We start from the raw sequence: 19771 nt of genomic DNA on the forward strand, positions 1-19771 counted from the left end.
GGGCGGCAATTGTATGGGGAATATAACAATAAAATTTATAAAAAAAAAAAAAAAAAAAAAAAGACCTAATGTAAAAAAAAAAAAAAAAAAAAAAAAAAAAACAAAGTCTATTATGCAAATTGATGCTTAAACAATTACAAACACTAGATTGACAGGACTTTTTGTTTGACTTTATGGACTATTTTCTGGCATGTAATCCTTTCATTACCAATATAGTTAAGTGACCTCATAGAAAATGACTGCATCATCTGGTGTTTGTTGCCCAGAAAATATAGTCTTTGATTAGCTGCATTCATCTAAATTCATATTAATGTTGCATTCTCCCCCTGAAATATGGAACATTGTCTTATTGAAATTTTATTTTGTAATTGTCTGCTGTGACTTCTGGAAAACATTACTTATATATTTTGGAAAAAAAATATATCTATTACTTAGCTTCCATATAAGTAAATAAGTAATCTGCTTCCTAAAAAGTAGTTTTACTCACCAAACATCACTAATTTTCTTTTCAATTTAACAGGAGTTAAATTTTCAAGACTGTCTCCTCTTCAAATTTCTGATTTCCAACCACACATGGGTTCTGAGCAATTTGGCAATCCTAAGTCCCCTTGTCTTTCCTCCCAAGGGAACATTCCAAATACTTAAAATTCCCCTCAATCCCTTAATTGCTTCCATCATCTCCACCTATTTGAGGTAAGTGGTCTTGCCTCCAAGATCACAGGGAAAAATAGCAGCTGTTGGTTGGATAGTTCTTTATCATCCTGTTTCTCAATTCTAAATATAGCTAATTTCTTCTGTCCAGAGCTAACCCCCCCAGCCTCTGTACTTCATTCTATCACCTCCACATCTTCCTGGAACTTATTCAATCATTTATACCTTCAATAACTTCTCTATTGACTGCTTTTTCTTAATGTGTAAACATACTCCAATCTCTCTTCTCTTAAAAACCTTTTTTCTATTTATTAGCCATTTCTTACTCCTAATCAAAAGACTTAATGGGCGGGGTACCCTCAATTCTAATGAATAGCATAATAATAGTGAGCAACAATATATTTAACTCTTTCAACCTTCACAGCAACTCTATGAGATAAACAGTTGTTAGCTCCATTTTTTGAAAGAGGAAACTGAGGCACAGAGAGGTAAAGTTCACCAAGAGTCACATCTCTAAGAAATGACAGGTGGAAAACCAGGTACCAGACCCTGAGTTCTTTCTCACTACCACACACTACATACTTTGGATGAATGCATTTACTCACATGACTTTGACTGTTAGTTATATGCTGATGATCCCGACCATCAATTGATCTAGTCTTGATTTCTGCCTATTTAGTGTCACACTCTACTATTTTGAGGTATCTTAAATTCAAGATATTTGGAAGACCTAGCCTCTGTCTCTCCTTTCCCTAAGCCTCCTCTGTGATTCTACAAAATACCAATCTACTCATCTTGCCTCTTCACTCTGACCTTCAGTGATGCTCTGTCATGGACAGAATGGGATCTCCAAACTCCTCAGCAGGGCACACGAGGCTCCTCACAACCTGCTCCCAAATTACCTTCTCACTCCCTGCCATTACACACACATATCCTCTAATCACACCACACTTTGAGAAGTATGTGCCACACTCTGCCCCATCCCACACTCCACTTAGATTATTCTCTAAATTTAAGGAAGTCATTTTTCATCTTCTCCTCTTGATGGATTATCTGTACCTATCAGTATTTCCCCAACTGCTCATCATGCTCCTACCCCCGGTAAAAACTAATTTCTCTCGATTACTTCTATATTCCCACAACATTTGCTTAAAAAAAAAAAATCACAATATATATTGTACTGTCATTAGTAATCTAGACTATGAGCTCTTGGAGAGCTGGGACATTCTCTTATTGATATTTGTCTCAGTACCCAGAACAGAGCAATCACTCAGAACACGTTTGATGAATGAATAGATGAAGCTCTTCTTTAATATTCAAAATCAATTCCCTGGACATAGGAAGATAAATGAATACATCATAGAATACATCATAATCTTAATTAATCACTGTTTATCTTATAAATGCCTAAAAACTTATTAACATGCTGAGGATATTTTTGTTTAAATAGTAATATAGATAATAAAATACATGAAGACAAAAATAAGAAACATTAGGCCTGTCTCCAAGCCATAAGATTTGATGGTGAAGAGCCATCAATTTATAAATATTACAAAGTATCCCCATGAACCAAACACTGAGGTGTTCATCTCAACATTTTTCCCTGCTGCACTAATTTGTATAAAATATTTTGGCACTGGCATGACAGAGCCATGGCATTTACCAAATGATTTATTAAATTACATTTATAAATCACAAAGGCTCAGCTTATGAACTCAAATAAATATGAGTGTGAAGTGGATTGAAACTGTCTGAGACTTAAGTGTAGGAAACACATTGCTTAGCTTTGTCTGTGAGAGTAAAGGTAAACTACATTAATTAAATCTTTAAGAAAAATTCAAATAGAAAGCAGTGTGATTTCCACTGTTATTTATGGTTGTTTCCTTTGCAGGAATTTCTTCTTAATTCTATTGAGAAAACAAATGTAAACATTACAAAATAAGGTGATGAGAAGAATGCAAAGCAGCACAGAACAGAGAAATGATAAAATACCCAAGCAGTTTGGTTACTTGAGCTCCAATGTAGTTGATTATATGTGTCTCCTTTTCTTAAAAACCATGAGTACCTCACTGAAATTTCTTTCCTAACTTATATTGAATCCTAATATCAACATTCCTTGAATGCAGTTAATAATGTGAGCGATCTTGAGTGAGTCTGATCCTGAAGTTACTGCCTTGCTTATACACTAAGCTTGGGCTGGTCTGAAGTTCAGAGTTCAAAATAATTCAACTTTTAATACATGTAATGAAAAATTACACCTCACTCAGTCATCAGAAGGTAAAAGCAACATTAATATTGCAGTTGTAGACTAAACAAAAGCAGTCGTCAGTCATTAAAACTATTACTGTTTTTCTAAGCTCAAACAGGAAAAGCATTTTGAAAATAAAGAACTTGTTAAAGAAGCCCTTTAAACTACTGCTGGAACTCAGCATTTTTGTCTTCTATGTGGAACTCTGGCCAAAAATTTAATAGCAATTCTTTCTTAATTTTGTTAGTGTTTTAAAATTATATACTCTACAGAGAATAACTGATGTTTAGCATCTCAAAGTTCATTATTGAAACCCTAGTATGACAAGCTCAAGACACAAAAGGAAAAATAAAACTTTGGTTAAGGACAACTTATCATGTGCGCTTTACTTTTCTTCCTTTATCACCAAGTTTATATTTTATTTAGGACCCAAGACCTAAAAATAAAATAAATTAATAATGACAAATTAACAATAATTTAATAGTAAGTCACCAAAATACTGGGATAACAACAAATCTCTAGGAATGCTTAAACAAATTCTGGAGCTTGAAAAAGAGTTATACATGCTTTCCTGCATTAACAAAAGGGCAGGTAATAATGATGGCTTGTGTGACAATATTGTCTTTGTTAGTTTAGCCCAACAGAACTAAAGATTTCCTGATTACAACTCTGTAATCTAAGTCAACTGAAAAGATTTCTGGGGAAGGGAACAAAGAGGAGTCTGCTAGCATTAAGTGGAATATATTACTTAAGTTTACTCTTCAGTGTGGGGCGCTGTAAATAAGAGGCTCCAGCTTCTACAGTCCATGCTAGGTCACGACCTGAACTCACGGTACTGCTGTAAAAGAGAAAGTTGTGGTGGAGTCTCAGATCTGCATGCTTCTCTGCTTCACCTTCAGGATCCTGTAATCACATAGGGCCTTACAATGAAGTGTTCACTCTCTACTGTATCTCATTGTCAAGATTTTTAAACAGTTGCTTTTTTATTGTAATGAGCCAATTATGAGCCAGTCACTCAAGCAGTCATTAACAATAGATTTTTTTAATTGCATTTTTAATGAATTTTATTTTGGATAAAAGCCCTTAAAAGTACCTATGGCAAAGGGTAATCATACATTGAATTAACAGCAAAATCTGTTTAATAATGACTTGTCTTTTATTTACTACAACAAAATAAATTCCAGTGAGAACGCTAAAAAATTGACAGTGTGGGGGAAAAAAAGATGGGGGGGGGGCCAGAGAGTTATACCCTATGCTGCTAAAAATATTAAAATGAAAACAAGCTTTTTTGCACTTAGTTATCCCCTATTCTTTCCTAATTTTAACAGACAAATTAGCATTATATTATGAACATAGACCTAGCGCTACATTTAGAAAATAATCTTTCATATTTTATCCATAAGTGATTAATAATGCTTAATTATAAAGCAAGCAAAACTGAAAAGAGAAAAAGTGAATTTAGTGTACTCATTTCTAAAGATGAATATACAAGATGTCATTTTTAAAAAACGTTGTTTAAACAAAACACTACAGTGTAAGAATCTTCATTCGCCTCAAAATACTTTCTATGTATGTATGAATGGAAACGTCATTACTGAAGATAAAAAATAATCTTAATGAAAACTTGTATGAGCATAGTTTGTGATCAGCCAGATACAGAAACAATTCTTTTTAAGTTGACCTTGCTGAGGCCTCATAAATCTTAATCATAATTACGAGTGTAGTGTGATTTAATAAATCATTAATTAGAAACTACAACGGATGCACACGGACACAAGAAAAATTCTTTTTGAGAGCTATCCATGTTGTGCTCTGTTGGGTTTTAAAGTTTTTAATCCACTAAAAATCGCTCACTTGTGCAAAGAGAGAAAATATACATGCACATATATATTATATTTGCATATATTATGTATGTATATGTGTGTTTCTGTGTGTGCGTGCCTATAAGCAAAACTATCCTCAGGAAAAGTGTCACTACACACTCTAATTTTGTTAAGGAGAAAAACTTTTTGAATGTTCAAGGTTTTAAAAACCTTGTATTTTCTCAAGAACGGGTTGACTGAAAGCACAAGGCGCTGCAGTCTCTGGTTAATTAATCTGCCGGCTGAATGACAACGCGCCTAGGGGCATGGCGCTGGCATCCCACACAGGGTCCCAACGTGCTTTAAGCCTTGGATAGCAACATTCTGCACGCCAAGACTTTGCCCAACAAATAGCAGAGGGGCCTTCAGAGCTTTCCTTCTGTCTGAGACATTCCATTTAATTAATCCCTCTTTATTTTAAAGTTTTAATAAATTTCAAAGGTGAGGCAAAATCACATCCCTCCATTGAAGGCAGTAACTAGTTGCTTTAACACTTCTCATGTACCCAAAAGGTTTCTTTACAGGCGTAAAGAAAATGAAAGCAAAAAAAAAAAAAAATATATTGTAACACATTCAGAATTTTTCAAACATGCTACTTGAGCTATTACAAAAAAACATATTTGCACTATCCAATGTTTAAGAATTCAATTAAATAAAGCTGGCAATTTCCATTTCACTGGGCTTAAAGATTTTTATGTTAAAAAATATAAATCCTACACCCACCTCAAAACACTTTGAAAATTACTAATACCTAATCTTGAGCATGGTAAGGCTTTTTTTTTTTTAAGCAACAGGATACAAAGGACATTCTCCTAATCCCTTTTACTGCCAGAACAAAACATCTTTCAAATCAAGATAAAATCGCTACATCATGAATGTTAATATCATTCTGAGAAAAATAATACCTTATGACTAGAAAAGACCATCCCTTTAGGGAGAAATGTTGTGTTAAAGTGGATTATTCTTTTAGTAGTGTAATAGAATGGTTTCTACCTAGTCCCAGATGGAAAATCAAAATCTGCATTTAAATGGAAATATTTTAAAACAGATAGGACAAAAGGCTAAAACCATAAGGAATACCTCCTTCCTTACATTTTAAAAATCCAAAATGCTTCATGAAAACTTTTCTGGAAGATTGGACTTTAAGATTTTGTTTCTATCTTTGCTTCATTTTTATGAGGAGCTTGCAATGCAACATAAAATCACAGTTTTGTGATTAACACATATACTGTATGTGCCCATTATATCAAATTCATAAATAGGATCAAGAAGTTGGGTTGCAAAATTTTTACTACTACAAGAAATTGATTTATGGTTTGGGCTTATATAGAGTTAAGAATGAGTCCTCTCTTATTTTTAACCAGGCTGTTTTATATGTAATTCTTAGAAGGCAATAGCAGTTTGTTGAAATCAAATAAAATCTGAGTTTCCTCCGCATTAACTCCAATCACCACCATGGTTAGAGTAAAAAGAAAACAAAATGTTAGGCAATATTATAACAACTGCTCTTGGCGACCTGAAAGATTATTTTCAGTTCTTCCACACTTGGGGCAATTTTCTTAAGTCCTGAAGGAGCCTGACAGCACTGCACATTTCTTAATGCTTGCATTTACTTTTACATTATAAAACAATAAAACAGCAGGATAATGTTCATGCAGTTTAGCGACTTATAACATTATCACAAATAATTCTACTGTATGATGGCAAAACATAAGCTTTTTAAATGTAGAATGACTAAAAAAAGGGCAATTGATATTCACTGAAAATACACAGACAAATCAGACTGGAAATATAACTTAAATGTTGTAGCTAGTTCTAAATAATGTCTGAAAATGCAAAATCTTACTGGATGATATTTTTTGGGTCATAAATTAAAATACAATTAACTTTCAAAAACTGTTGATTGGCCTTCTCACCTGTCTTTACAGTATGTGACTCCTGCCCCCTCAGGAACCAACCACATTAGGTAATTTGAATATTTTCCCTCAACAACGTTGTAAAGCCTAAAGATACAGGAGTTTTGATAATGGTCACATTTGATTACTGGACTACAAATAATGTGCCAACCTGCAGAAACTGACTATATTATCTCCTTTCAAATGGTAGTCCATCTCTTGATCCCTCTGCTGCAGATTCTAATATGATGCTGTTGCTAGAAGCTGCCTATTTCTGTACAGAAAAATGCGTGGCTCTCTTTATTTAAAAGACATAAAATACATCTTGTTTGTAAACAAAAAGCACATCTTATTTAAAAACTTATTATAAAGCATCTTATTTAAAGCATAAAAGTTCACTCATGTATACGTATTGGGTGATTTTCTCATTTTCAACAGGTAGTTCATACTAATCCAGTTGTCCATGATTCTCTTAGTGCTAGTCATAGAGATGAGAAAGAATAAACGCAATACTTTCCTTAATCTCATTCACATTTATACCAGAGGCTCCATACCTGCTCCCAATTCATGACCCCTTTGACTCACTTCCAAAACTCTTCAGCAGAAAGTTTTTCAACTATGAATGAGAGATGATATACCATAAAATCCAATCACCAAAAATTAAACCCTGATATATGTCAGCATTAGTCTATACCAAGTATCAAATTAAATTAGGAAATCAATACGTGGGCCCATCACAGAAGATCCAAAGCTCACGTATCTTTTTAATCACCATGCTTTACAAGTGCCTAAATTAGAGAATGACAGAAACATGACAAATTCTGTTTTAAGAGAAAATGTACTTTGTCATCCTTGTCGGTATTAGACACTTATAACTAATGCTAACTTTTAAACTCAAATACTCCTGTTCTAAATAAATGGTGATCTCAGCAGAGAACCGTAGAGTAAAAAATACTTCACGATTAGAGTGTGGCTTCAGACCAGCAGCACTGGCATCACCAACACCTGGGTACATGCTGTCAAATCTCAGGCTCCACCCAGACCAACTGAACAAGAACCAGAATCTTTAATAAGGTCTCCATCTGCATGTTAAAGTTTGAGAAGCTCAGGTCTAAGAACTTTTAAGATTTTCAAATTTCGCCATTTATTCTTCATTAAGAGACAAAACAGTGAAGAACAGAACAGCTTGTACTCATAAAAGCACATAAATATTACAGATGATCATAATTAAAATAATGAAAGAGAAAATGTAAAAAAGACTGAGGCAATTAAATTGTATCTAGAGCCTGCATCTTGGCTTTTAACATTTGAAAATTCACTTCTATGTGTATATGTACATGCAGATTCATTTGAGAGATGAAGAAGGGAAAAAAGCTAAAATGAGAGAGGAAAAAGAATAGAGAATAGAACTGAGAGAGGAAAAAAACAGAAGAGAACTGTGAAAAGTATATATAGTGTGTATATAGAGTTGTGTTTAGAGCTGAAAAGTATAACAAAGTGAGACTCCAACAGCCTGGGGAAGAGCAGCAATGCCCTTTCGATTAACACTCCCTCTCACACACAAGATCAAGCCAGGATGGTGGGAACCTTTTTAATATCCCTAACAAGAAACTACCAAGAAATAAGCACTTAAAAGCAAAAACATCACAGGAGCCAGTACTTCCCAGTTCATTAAACAATACAAATAAACACAGAATTAGTTCTGACAAAGCAGAGACCAGCAGCAAAGCACAAATTTTGTTGTAATACTCAATGATGATGTAATATTCTTTTTCCAAATTCTAAATCATTTAATAATAATTATCATAAAACTGTTTTATTCTTACAAATGAACTTATTATTCTAAGTTCATTAACTAAATTCAAAATAGTAGTACAATAGTTTTGTTTTTAGTGACATAATAAAAATAGCTAACATTAATAGCGCAAGTTTGTTATTAAAAAAAGATGTTTTCTATTTTCTATGGGGTCTTGGTGGACATGAAGTAATGGCTTAAACTTGCAGTAATAATCTGTAGAGCATGAAATGTACCCAAAATATTACATTTGGCATTAAAAAATATATACCAAAGAGATCAATCTACTATGATTAATCCAACATTCTATCATTTATTTAAAGAGATGAAATTAAAAATTATTTCTAAATAATGCCAAACTTAATAATATCAATGGAAAAATAAACCAGTTGATATCCAGGAGAAAAACACAGGGAAGCTAGCTGGAAAACAGAATCTACTAGAAAAACTGAGTTTAATTAACATTACATCTCTAAGTATTTTAAAAAATAACATATATGTGTCCATTCATATGGCACATTGTTAGTATGCACATACTACAATTCAGTCTATTTTGTATGGTCATCTACTGAATGTAAATCAATGGAAACTGACTTCCAATAATGAAACTTCCTCCAATAATGGAGGAAAAAAATTACCCTTTGCCTTATATTACATGACTGAGTTGCCCTAACACATATCTCTTTGGTTTTGTTCCAAGAATAAAATGTAGTCAAAGATGGGCAGAATGCTACTCCCAGCTTGTATTCACCAAATGCCAGGAACTGTAAAAATAGAATTCCAAGTTGAGGTTTCAGATACATTAAACAAAGACTTGGAATTTCAAAATATAAATAATGCATGCATAAACAGGTATATTATTTATGGAAATCAACTATGCAGTATGTATCAATGGCCTTAGAAATAATCATATACTTTAATCCATTAATTCTATGTCTTAATAGCTATTATAAGGAATTATTTTTTAAAATGAAGACAATAATTGACGTACCCACAGCAAAGTGCAATAATTTATAGAAAAAATAGATTCAACTTAATTTACATTATTAGGGAATCACTAAGAAAATTATTACATAGACATGTGATGGAATATTAAGTAGGCATTAAATTATGTTCGTAAAGAGGTTTCAGTAGAATGGAAAAATGCTCTTGATACTTTCAAGTTAAAAAAAAGCAACGTACAAAGTTAAATACACATATAATTATGCACAAACACAGACATACATGTGTGTGTATATCTATGTCCATGTATTAAATATATGTAGACAAATGAAAATTATTAAAATATTGAAGCTTGAGTAAGACCTTCATGTTTCTATATTGTGAATTTTCTTTAATTTTAAAACATAATTGAATTGAGTACTTAAGAAAATTAAGTCATAATTGAGATTAAAAAGCTAGGCATTGAGAACAAGGGTGAGGACCCTGTAAGCTTACAGAAAACTATTTTACATATATAAAAAGAAAAAATTGGCATGTGTCTGCAAGAGGAGAGCTAAAAAGCTAATCTAGAAGAAAGACAGTCTTTTTGTAGACTAATTGAGAGGTAGAAGACAGATGAAAAGACAGATACTTAAGCATAAAAACAATAAATATAAAAGAATGCAGAAGAGTGGCCTATTAGAATTTGATTACTAGATAAAAAAAGCAAAGAGACTATCATCAATGCCAATGTTATTTTTACTATGCAAAACTATCAACTAGTTGCAATAAATTAAGAAAATAAATAGTAATACTTAATTTTAACATTTATTCCATATGGTTTGAATATAAGGAAACCAGTTAATACCAAAAACTGTAGCAAAACAACATTCATAGATTCTCATTTTTTCCCCCCACAAAGTTGACAGTTACAAAACTGCTGTTTTCTTTTCTCTTGTCAAAACTGGTAAAAGACATCTTTTTACTGTCCAGATAACAAAAAGTATACGCAACTATGTTTTAATCCACAAATTATGTCTTTTATAAAACAATATTTTAACTTTTGTGTTGAATGGTAACAGTAAGTTGTAATTTACTATGTTTTTCCTTAATTTTCCTTGATTGTAAATGCTTCATAATTATTTCCATTCAGATTGCTTGGCTGATCAATTGATTACAAGTCAATAAAAACATGGAGTACAGAGTAGGGAACTTTATAGTCACACCATACCCATTTTATGAAAAAGGGAATTGAGTGAATGCAATGATTTTACACACACTGGGAATCAATAATTATCAATTAATCAGATAAAATTAGTTTATTATATTACCTAATCTAGCAGAATTTAGTCTGTAACAGCCCTAAAGAATTTCTGAAATAAATGTGATTATGTTTCCACAAATAAAGAGAAGTTCCTAATTTTCTAATTAATTTAAAATAGGAAGATAAATAGCGTCTCCTAAATGACCTCACAATAGATTGAATTGGAAGTTTGGTTTAATTTTAGTACTAAATCATATTTCACTCAGGCAGACACCTTATAGTAGCATGTGATGAAAGCATTGAAAACCTCTGTTAGTATGTAAGTATCTGCTCTCTCTGGGTTAGGACCAGGAGATGGAAAGTATCACTTCCAAGCACGCACTGAGTAATACTGAGTCTTAAAAGACCACAGGATACTTAGAAGAAACTCAGTAACACTGACCAAATAAGAAAGGTTGATGCCAACTTATGAAACAAAGAGGGATGATAAAAGGAATATGGAATGTACTTTAAAGAGCAAAAGATTCATCACAAATATTAATTTGGATAAACACATAGAAGTAACTTTCTCCTTAAAAACTCAAAGTGCTAAGTCCTTAGGGAGGCACTGCCTTAATCATCTACCTCTCCAGCAATTATACAAAGACCTGGAACAAACTAAGAAAAAAAATGTATGTTAACATTCTAAACCTCAGAGTATGTGTAAACATAGTGAGTAAAAGTTATGTAGACTATGACTTCTTATCTTTGCAACTCTTACATTATTTTATTGAAGTTCAAAGAGAAAAGCATGTAGAATAAAATCTTCTTAAGTTCTTCCTCATGTAGTTTTCTCACATAAACTTTTCAAATTCTTAGTGATGTGTCCATTTCCTGCCTATAAAGCTTTTCCAGTTGTTTTCAGTAGATATTCACCTGAAAGACCTTTTAGGAAAACTAGGTCTTGGAAAATATTCAATTAGTTACAGCCTATATCAAGCTAAAGCAAACTCCAAAACAGACTAATTGAAATACATAAGCTTTGGCATCATAGTCACCAATTCCAAACTGATAAATGACAAGCTAAGAGGAAAGACAAAGATAAAATAAGAAGTCCCAGAACTTCTAACATACCATACCTGAAGACAGAGAAGGGAATTCTTAACTTCTGTAAGAATGAAATCAACAGGTAAACCATGACAGATAACAATGATCTAGTTAGATAAGTTAAGTTTGAGCAATGCTCTATTGTTCTAGTGAAAGATAAATGTTATACTTAGTGACTTATAATGTAACAGTTAACATTTATTAAGGCCTCCTTCAATACTATTTTACCTGGGTTTTCCCATTAAATGCTCAGGACAACTCTTTGATGTAGGTACAATCATTAGGCCAACTTTATAATCGTGTACAGACCTTAATCAAACCAAGGTCGCATAGCTAGCACGTAGTAAAGCCTAGAACACATACAATTCTGACTCCAGTGTCCCCACTAGCCCTCAGAAGCAGAAAAATCACCAACATTTCTTGTTACATACCATACTGATTTTCCTTAAACATATATGATAATAAAGATAAGAGATTAGTGGACCTCATTAAAGTAAAAGATGAAAACATGCAATGTAAGAGGGGTTCTTTAACCCCTTTTTGGTCTCTGGGCACAGACACAAGCAAGCTATTACCCCATGGATATACCCAGAGCTGTCTGCCTCACCTTGAGAATTCCACAGTATATGCACCTCCATCTGCATCTGTACAGCAAAAGCTACTTCATGATCCCACCCAAATCTTGCTTCTAGCTCCAAAGCAGTTTTTAAATAAAGAGTATATTCAAAGATTTTGCCACATTTCTCTCATATAAGACTCATGTAAAAATAAATATATAATATCTTCACATACTTCACTATCAAGTCATATTAAATAAATCTGAATTAATAAAAAAATAAATTACTAGTTCTTCCCCAAGTTTAATCTGTTTCATTCAGCAGCAGTAATGATCACACTTCATATTCTACCACCTTGAAGAAAGAAGGAATTTTTTTTTGGAGACTGCTATAAAATGATCATTGACATTTTAATTAAAAAAAGAAATGTATGTAGAATAAACAGGACATTTCCTTAACAGTCTGCAGTGGCTGCTCCATTGCTTCTTTGTACAGTCTTAGTAAATTATGCAGGCTCTCACTAGACAGAGCAGCTGTATTTCACTGTCTTCAGTAATGTAATCTACATTTATCATTATTTTAATTAAGTGGATTCTTAATTTGGTACTCTCACTGCAAAGAAAAAATACCTTATTCATTTTTTTCTGGTAGACAGCATCTTGTCAGTCTTGTAACCTGGAATTTAATTTTAAACATGTTTCTTACTCCAACTGGCCATTATTTTAAAAAGAACTACCATATTTGGTTTATTAAGAGCTCGTTCACTTTCAATCTATTCATTTAAAACACTGGTGCCTTCTTTATAAAGATAAAAAAGACACTTTTGCAGTTCTCAATTTTAACTCAAGTGATAGACTGAAAACAATATGTGGTTTATTATAATATTAAAATTCAAGGTTATTCAAAATCAATATGAAGCACAAATAAGAACTTTACCAAAAACACAATACTGGAAAAATTCAATTTGAAAGTTCTTTGTGTGATATTATTTTTATCACTGGGTCATTTAAAATGTCTGAATCCTTAGCTAAATCCATCACTGTGGAATACAACAGCTTTAAATAATCTTGAGGACAAGTTCTGAATATTTTTATGTTCCCTTCCATTATTATTTGTAGCTACAATAATTTCGTGACTTTCAAAGAATAAATTGATGAATTACACTCAAAGTGTGCTTGTTTCAGATGATTCCTAGAGAAGCAATTAACTGCAGTTATACACTGCACGTTAGATGTGCATGTTAATACGTGTGGTATCTCAAATTGTGTATCAATAAAGGAAGGCCTGATGTTCAGAAATTTTCTGTTCAGTACACTTGACTTGAGCATCACAGATACCGAATTAGGAGCTCTAAATTCAAACAAAAGGAGAAATAAGTCTGCACAAAAGGACTCTTTGTGTGTATATGTGGTGTGCTTACATGTGTACACATATATACATACATGGCACAGTACCAAGTGGTTTTTAAACTTTGTCCTTTGAAAGGGGGCAGTGGTTATTTAGGCCCCCATCTCCACTTCAAGCAGAAAATCTTCATTTTCACCTATTTCACACATCAGTCTTTATAGCTAGGTAGAGAAAGCAAAAGCTATTTACTTAAAAAATATGAGTAAAATCTCCAGACAACTAAGATCACAGGTAAATGAAAAAGTATCCTACATGCTCCCAACTACTTAAAAAATTAAAAGGCATCCCTTTTTTGAATTTCACCTGTTATAATTTTTCACGTTGCCAAATATTGGTGTATGGATAAATGTTTACTACAGTTGACAAATGTGACCTATCCAAGAAGTGTGGGGATGCACTGTGTAGGGAACTGAAAGTTAATGTTCATTCATTTTGTCAGTCCCTACTATCAAGGAAGGTCATGTCAGTTTTCACATTCACATAAATCATCAGAAATAATGAGACAGAATTTTTAAAAAATCTAAAGTACATTATATATGGTATAGATTTATATTCAAATTTCCCCAGGTAAAATAAAGTCACTTGTCTTCACAATATGATTTCTGGACTAAAGTTACCACTTGAGCATCTATAATGACTTGACCAATTAATATGCATTATCTGGAATCACTCAGAAAAACCCAAAAAGATAAAACATTTTTATTCCCATTTTGCAGATGAGAAAGCAGCCTCAGAGGCTAAAAAATGTGCTCAGCAGTACATAGTGAATACTTGGAGAAGCAAGGGTTCACACTCTTACAATTAAAACCGTTTCAGAAATAAATGTAGCTCATGGGATTTTCCTCCTCCAATCACAGCGAAATATGATGCCTAATATTATGTCATCAAATAACTTCACTTAAAATTGTGTCTTGCCATGAAAAATTTAGCTATCAACATATATATTCAAACTGGTAACTAAAAAAAGAAGAGAGATAATCTAAAGTTTAAATCATTGCTACTGCTAACAAATGACAAATAGTTTAGTCATTGTGTAAACTCCCTTGGTTTGAATTTAAATAAAGCTGCATATAAAGCCTGATTTTCCAAACTCAGTAACAGGTTAACAAGGAAAAGTTAAGTTCTAGGCAGGCCACTTAGGCTCTAATTAAATCGAAGAAATGAGTACAAAGGAAGTAAATTATTTAAAAAAAAATACTCCTATTGGAATGCAACTTCAAAAAGATATTTCATGAAGAGACATTACAGCCTGTAAGATTCTTTCTATCTCAAATTACTCTGATGAATGTCTGATAAAACTGGAGATTTACCACTGGGTAACAAGAGGTAGCCAATAATTCTAAATGAAAACTCAGAATGGTCTTTTGTATCCTTTGTTTAAAGTAAAGCCGCTAATGAAAAACAAGAATGTCTACTTAGGAAAAAGAAGTCTCTTGTCTGAGCAAAAATTAAATTTAAATATCCTGCTTCTTACCTGAATATTCCAAATTATCCACACTTAACTATTGTTCACTAAAAGACTATAGAGGGCACTGTTGCATCAGCTTTGAAGCTTTACAATAGACACCTAGAAAAACTGTCTATACTGTGTAATTTCTTTAAAGGGTCACATGCATGCAAATCTACTAAGCCTAATATAAGGGAAAATACCAAAATGTATGTTTTTCTAAAATAGCCTGGACTTCAATAGAGCAAAAAACTTAACAAAAACAACTGTCAAATTGAAAACACTGCCCTGCACACATTTTGCATTTCCCTTTGTAGTGCTTTCACAAGAAAGGTAACTAATCATAGCACCTCCTTATCCCTTGGAAACAGCACCCCATTGCAGAATCCTCTTCACAATCAATGGGAAAATGAATGTGGCACCTCATGCAATCCTTCCATAATTCTATCAACAGAAAGAATGCAGTCTGTTTGCATACTTTTGTCTAAAAGGCCAATTCCATTTGTCCCCTCTTTGGGTAAAATGACAGCTACAGATCAATCACTTTCACATGAAAGTAAACACATTGCAAAAAGAAAAGGGGGGGGATCAAAACTGAAATCCTAACCTTTTTAAAATGTAATTTTATTACATATAAAAACTCAAACTCAAAGCAAAATAGAAGTAGCAAGTTTTTCCTTATAGACACACATTTTATGCTATTGTGCAATAATGCTAGGATATAAAATAAGTTACATATAACAATATTCACGAATCTTATAATTACATATGGATAGCATCAATTAAGCTTCCATATATTTTCTCTTCTCTCACATCATTCCTGTTACAATTGTTTGAAATTAAATTTAATTAAGTACAGCAACAAAGGTTTTTTATACATATGTTTGCAATGTATTACAATAAACCTAGTATATAAAATATAAAGCTTCTTGTTACCCTACCACTTAATTTTTTCCACTAGTTTATTAACTAAAAATTTAAAATTTTTGACAATACAAATAAATACAAAAGTAAAAGAGAAATTAAACTATTTCATTTCAGCAATTTAAAGGTAATGTCCTGAATTACGGAAATTCTTAGAAACACTAAAATTAGCTGTAAGAATTATAACATATGATCCAGATAACTAGATATAATATATAAAATGAGAATGGAGAATACTCCATTAGTGGACATCAATTCACACCACCACATCACATGTCAGATTAATCAACATTAATACAGGTACCATCATAGAACTAAGGCCTCTAATAAAGACTCCCAAATTCCCTAGAAAAACAGTATAAACTCATTTTGTCACTATCAAACTTCCAGATAGATTAGCACCTTCTCTGAAATCAAAGTGCAGAACTGTGAAAGTGTTAAAAATTCTTCAATAATATGTCAACCTACTCATAAATCAAAAAGAGGAGAGGGGCATCAGATGGTATGTAGATTTCCTTTTACTACAAAAGCCCCAGTTTAACAAGTTATTTCCAGCCAATAAAAGTCAAAAGTAAAGCATTGTCAAAGTGGCCAGCGCTGATTTTAAGGCTATAACTTATTAACTTAACCAAAATGCTACGTGAGTATCACTCCTTTAAATTATTAATTTATGAGTTTTCTTTAGTTTCCTCCTGAGGCAAGGCAGTTTTGTAGGTATGTTGAATGCATGTAAATAAACAGAAAGCTTTTATAACTGTCTAATAATACACCAAACATAATAAAACAACCCATTTTAATGAACACGGAATGTACAATCCTAAGAACCTAGGAAGTTTACATAAATGAGTTATATAATTTAAAGAAACTGCAACATCCTCCAGGAAGTAAATGTACAAATTCAGAAAAATTAAACACTAGCCTATTGCTTTTCATTGATCTGATAACATGCTTAAGCAGACTCAAAGTGCTGTGTGACTATAAAGAAAATATCACATGCGATTCCAAAGAAACCTAAGAAAAAATGTCATGAACTGTGAGAAAATTTATTCGCAATATTGTTTTTCATCTACATTAGGATCGTTGCCGGAAAAAAAAGGGTAATGTCTTTTTAATATTCAGGATATTTAACTAAATATTTTAGTTTACTATTGTAGAAAGAAACATAGCATATTAAAATCAATTTTAGTTAACTCTAATTTATGCAAAGCTTGATTGTGAGCAATAGCTGCTAAAAGGATGCAGCATTGTTGATTCATATACACGCATTTTACTTAACTACATTGGATAATAGCAGTGCTCCTAAAGGAGTATAAAAAGCAAAGTGATTAGCAGTCATTACTGTTAATTAGTGCTCACATTACATTCCTCGGGATGAATCTCCTCTAAGTTGAATACATGGAAAGTTTATTTTTGAAGGATTGCCAAACCTTGCCTAGGTAAGTATTAGGATAAGCCGTCAACTACCAGTAAGCAGAATAAAAAACAGGGACAGATCAGCAACCAATTAGTATGTCTAAGTTTTTAAACAGGAAAAGGGTTGAGGGGAACGAGTAAAACTGGAAACTCATACTTCACATTCTACAATCTCACTGATAAAAGGAGGAAATGTGTGTTTATCAAACTTGCTGTGAGTGCACAGTTCATTTGGAGTCCTGTAAACAATCGCCTGACTGCCCACTTCCAAATGCATGTGAAAATCTTGGAGATTGAGAGCATCATATTCAGCAAGCAAGGTCACTTCAGTGATGCCCTGGAAATGGGAAATTAGGAAAACGTGGCAATCAGAGGTTGAGGGCTGACCAGAAAAAGCCCTGAGGCTGGCTTACCATCTTTCACCACCAGTCAGGCTGTCTCTGCTTATTCAGTATTAACACAACAGGGCTGCAAGTGAATGAAAAGAACTCCACACACCTAACTGGGACATTGGCTTTCTTGTTTAGAAATGATAGGCATTTGTCACAGAAAAAAAAAAAAGGAAAGAAAGAAAGAAAAAAACCAACTCAAACACAGCTTTCAAGAATCAGCTCTGAAAGAAAAACAGGCTCCTCATGAACCTTCAGAAAAGGACCTAGGGACTGGCGACATCCTGTTGATTATCAGGTTTCCTTTCTTCCTCTACCATTCTGTGCATTTTAAAATGGAGGCCATTCTTCAACAAAGAAGTTTCAACAGTAACACATCCTCGTTAGTGGAAAAATATCAAAAAATTCAAATGCGCAAAAATTATATACTCTTAATACTTTCCATATAGATTTAAAATACAACCTTCAGATATTTTTCTAATACAGAAACATAATTCTATAGATACATTTTACAAAATTGTAATTACACAGAGTATCAGGTAAGAAAATTCCTTCTCTTAATAACATACACACATGTATTTCTGTAACTTCATTTTTGATGCCCTTTAGTATGCCATTATATGGATACACTAATTTGCCAGTCATTTCTAAATCTTCCTGTATATCTTAATCATTTTCTTAAATTCTCCAAAATAGAACTGCTCACTTAAATTCTCCAAAGTAGAAGTGGGAGTGATTTTTTTTTGTGCCAAATGACTCCCAGAAAGGCAGAACCAATTTATAAGGCAGCTGGCAGCACATAAGAGTACCTATTCTCCAAACCCAGTACCATTTCTTAATCCATCCAAAGTGATAGGTACATTTCTTGAGTTAATGAAGCTGAATATATTTCACCATTGGAATTTTTTTATGAAATGCCTGTTCATATCTTTAGCCCATTTCTCAATTTGGAGGTCAACTTTTATACGTCTAAGAAATAGCAATGAAATTTTCATCAAATGCCACCTTAGGGCATCACCAAAAATAGATTATTTTAAAGAGGAGATGGCGTTTATATGGACATTCAGTAGGTAACTCTGCATGAGGTTATTTTTACAACATATTGTATTACTGAAGGGAACTTCTCAACCTGCCCAAAAAGAATTTAAAAAACATAACTGGTGTTGCAAACATTATCTCACCAAAGTTACCTTTGCTTTCCATAAATGAAAAATTCCATTATACTTAGTATCATCAACGATGTTTTGGTGGTGTTGTCTTTTTTACTTTTCTTATTCCAGGGAACAATTTGAAAACACAAAAAATTCTGAATTATCTTATAAGTCAAGGAACGAGAATATAATTAGGAATGATAGACAAGTTCCTCATACATTTATCTTGGATCAAGGACTTAATTAAAATGTGTCATTCTTGAGAGAAGTACTAGAGCATAAGGGAAAAAATGAAATCTGTCCCCCTTCCCAAAAACTCAATTCAATTTAGGGACACTCTTACAGAATGGAGAAACCGAAAAAGTAGCCAATATACTAGTTACTAATTCATCTTCAGAAACAATGTTAGAATAGAATAGAATTTCAAGCTGTAGATCATACCTTTTCTCTTTCATATTAACAGTAACTTAAAATTTGCAAAGCTGTTACCTAGAATAGGGCTTCTCAAGCTGTGTGTTAAAGATCACTTTAAAAAAAAAATCTGTAAACCCTTAAAGACTGAAAATTCTGTAAAATAGAATTAAAGTGATTTATCAAAAAATGAAATTTTGAAAATACATGAAATACAAGAACAGATATTTATTATTATATTCAATTGACCTATAAAAGTTTTATAAATCCTTATTTCCAATTTCTATAAATTGCTGACCTTGGACAGATAACAAGTACTTCCTGCACAAGCACCAATCCCTAGATCACAG

General features: G+C 32.7%; 1 protein-coding gene and 1 long non-coding RNA gene across 14 annotated transcripts in view; one reads left to right on the forward strand and one right to left on the reverse strand.

Moving 5' to 3' along the window:
- LOC119238453 (uncharacterized) overlaps positions 1 to 19771 on the forward strand; it is a 444593-nt gene that overhangs the window by 417042 nt on the left and 7780 nt on the right. The window lies entirely within an intron of this gene.
- Positions 1 to 19771, reverse strand: part of DPH6 (diphthamine biosynthesis 6) — a 260459-nt gene that overhangs the window by 217996 nt on the left and 22692 nt on the right. For 9 of the 12 annotated variants that reach the window (XM_054700305.1, XM_054700307.1, XM_054700301.1 and 6 more), the window contains one exon: positions 3731 to 3802. The exons of 2 other annotated variants lie outside the window; for them this stretch is intronic. In XM_054700305.1, the coding sequence (XP_054556280.1) occupies positions 3731 to 3802 (72 nt within the window). Of the gene's footprint in view, positions 1 to 3730; positions 3803 to 16124; positions 17808 to 19771 lie in introns of those variants that run through there. One more of the 12 variants, XM_037502175.1, reaches the window with a different exon arrangement.

This window comes from Talpa occidentalis, unplaced genomic scaffold, assembly GCF_014898055.3.
Source record: "Talpa occidentalis isolate TD23 unplaced genomic scaffold, MPIMG_talOcc4v2.1 talOcc4.11, whole genome shotgun sequence".
NCBI lineage: Eukaryota > Metazoa > Chordata > Mammalia > Eulipotyphla > Talpidae > Talpa > Talpa occidentalis.